The sequence below is a fragment of the Stegastes partitus genome, unplaced genomic scaffold, assembly GCF_000690725.1.
Source record: "Stegastes partitus isolate 25-593 unplaced genomic scaffold, Stegastes_partitus-1.0.2 Scaffold1572, whole genome shotgun sequence".
Taxonomy (NCBI): Eukaryota; Metazoa; Chordata; class Actinopteri; family Pomacentridae; genus Stegastes; species Stegastes partitus.
The window spans coordinates 110,421-113,201 of record NW_007579303.1 but is presented as its reverse complement, the minus strand read 5'-3'; the positions used below and the strand labels follow the sequence as shown (position 1 = coordinate 113,201).

Sequence of the window (2,781 nt, the reverse complement as noted above, 5' to 3'; positions counted from 1 at the left end):
AACTGCTGACTTACTTGTGTACTGAGACAAAGTGACACTCGCTCCTTCAGTAACGTTATCATCTGCCACAGCAGTAACAGTTATGTTATACTGGAGTCCAGCAATCAGGTTGGTAATGTTTATAGACGTGGTAGCTGTACTTTCATTTTTAGTCTCAGTTCCATTTGTCCATTGTACTTTATAGAAGGAGCTGTTTCCGTCTGGTTTAGTCCAGTTCACAAAGATTGAAGATGTGGTCAAATCAGCCACATTGAGATTCCTGACCTTTTCAGGCTCTGTGAATTAGAGATGTCAATGACAAAACCATTTATATGATAAAAAACATCTTAAATATTCTCTAAGTCAGAGTCACAGTGGAAACCATGACACTTGAGACACGCTGCCTCAGCAACATCCACACAGCTGGAAGTTCATCAACCATCAGGTTTCATTCAGTCTGATTGATGCACTTCTTAGGGCAGACCGTCAGGTTCATGCTATCTTCTACTAGCTGAAACCCAAACTAGGAGTCAGACAAACCAGCTTCACCCTCACATGAGAACACAACTCCCACCAACCTCCCCAGTGCTGGTCCTGCTATGCATTGTTTGTTTTCCCCTTTCCCCTCAAACCAACGGGTCCAGGCAGATGGCTGCCCTCCCTCAGCCTGGTTCTGAGGGAGATTTCTTCCTGTTGAAAGGACATTTGTTCTTTCCCTCTGTCACCAACAAGCTTGATTAAAAGGGATCGTTTTAATTTATTGGGGTTTTCCCTGTAATGTCAGAATATAAAATAATTGCGTACTTACTTGTGTACTGAGACACAGTGGCACTTGCTCCTTTAGTAACGTGATCATCTGCCACTGCGGTAACAGTTATGTTATACTGGACCCCAGGAGTCAGGTTGGTAATGTTTATAGACGTGGTAGCTGTACTTTCATTTTTAGTCTCAGTTCCATTTGTCCATCGTACTTTATAGAAGGAGCTGTTTCCGTCTGGTTTAGTCCAGTTCACAAAGATTGAAGATGTGGTCAAATCAGCCACATTGAGTTTCCCGACCTTTTCAGGCTCTGTAAAAGCAGAGAGACGACAGTGAGAAATATTTTACATTCTCACCACTGAGCCTAACACAATAACAACATCACCTGTGTGTGTAAAGCACCTGTTCTGTGTGTGGATCATAAAAGTGATTTAACAAAGTGGTCAGACTTACTCGTTGTGACCTCTTTGCAGCAGTTCGAACAGTTGATGTGGATTTCATAGACGGCTCCAGGAGTCAGACCAGTTATCGAACCGTTTCCAGAGAGGTCACCAGTGGATAAATGACAGCTTGGTTGGGATTCCAAAGTGACAGTTCTTTCTGTTGTTTTTAATGTGCTTTCAGCTGAACAATTTGCTAAAAAAAAATAAAAATATAAAAATAGTCAAGACCTACTGGAAGAAATAATCACACGTAAAAAGAATCTTTAAATGTGATTTATGAGAACTTGTATTTTTATAAAAAACAGGGAGACGATAAACGGTACTCACAGTCACACTGTGCTCGGGCGTTCTGCAGGGACGGAGACAGAAAGAAGTGAAGTGAGTCATTTTGCACCAGCAGAGGTCAGCATTACGTTTGGAACAGATTCAGAGCAGCCGGAAACCAAACCACCGGCTCAGTGTCACAGGGAGTCGACCAGTTAAACAACATGTGATGCATCATGAAGCAGGTAAACCGACAGCAGCCTTGTCCTGTGTGTCTGTACATTTAATTTCCCTGCATGAAGCTATAAATGCTGTTTCAAAGCCCACTCAGCACTCTTGGAAGTTTAACTGTGGTGAATAAATACTGAGCAGAGTTTGCAGAGCTGGAGATCGAATTTCGATCCAATCCATGCACACAGAATGAACAAAAGAAGTTGGTATCAAATTCTTGTTCGCATTCTTGGACTCTGTTAACTATTTGATCCTCGTGTAAATCCAGAAACTTGTACAACTTGAGACCTTGTTTGGTGAGCAGTTTGACATATATTCAAACACGCTTCCATTATTCAAAGAAAAATGGTGTCTAGGTTAAAACATTAACACCCACATCGTCATTATTTAATTGCCCCATCTGTAGTCAAATGTAATTATACTGCATCAAAACCTACGACTAGAATAAACCCCTAAAAACATGAATAACGTCCATACATTCAAAGTTTGACTTCCAACAAGTTTTATTTCTAACATGCAAAAATCCCTTCATATAGCTGTGAAGGTTCTTGTTTACCCACCAAAACACTTCCTTCTTGTTGGTTCAAAGGGACACACAAAAGCTCAGTATTATGGGATAAGGTTTCTCTTTGTAACTGATTAAAAGACCATGCCTTTGTAATAGCTGGGACCAACAAGGAAGTGGACTGTGCCTAAAAAACCTGGCCATCTGTAATCATTCTCCGGCCTCGTGGGTAATGGCAAACTGCCTTTGAGAATATTGTTCTTCCTCCTCGTAGGATTACATCTGGTTATCTCATCCCTCAAACTCCAAAACGACAAACGAATGCTGATCACAGCAAACCATAACGTCGCCGTAAATAAGCACCAGCTCGGTCCTTCTGTGTAGAGATGTCTCAGTCGTGCAGTTTTTGTTTCATTTATTTCGTTTATAACCCTGTTATCGGTTGCTAGAGGCAGAACTGTGCTTCACTTCAAAGCTACATTAATTTGTTTAATAAGAATAGATTGGTCAGTTGATATCATTAGTCAATATTGACCTGACAAACAGGCATTGATAGCACAACTTTCCCCCCCCCCCCATTACATTACATAATAAAGAAAA

The 2,781-nt window shown here is 41.0% G+C and overlaps 1 protein-coding gene across 2 annotated transcripts in view; it reads right to left on the bottom strand.

Annotated features, from left to right (window-relative positions):
- ptprja (protein tyrosine phosphatase receptor type Ja) overlaps positions 1-2,781 on the bottom strand; it is a 41,371-nt gene that overhangs the window by 20,300 nt on the left and 18,290 nt on the right. Inside the window, exons 2-5 of one of the 2 annotated variants that reach the window (XM_008300660.1) lie at positions 1,509-1,530; positions 1,192-1,374; positions 788-1,048; positions 15-275 (exon numbers count right to left, since the gene is read on the bottom strand). In XM_008300660.1, coding sequence (XP_008298882.1) covers positions 15-275; positions 788-1,048; positions 1,192-1,374; positions 1,509-1,530 — 727 coding nt within the window. The remainder of the gene's footprint in view (positions 1-14; positions 276-787; positions 1,049-1,191; positions 1,375-1,508; positions 1,531-2,781) is intronic. The other variant, XM_008300661.1, reaches the window with a different exon arrangement.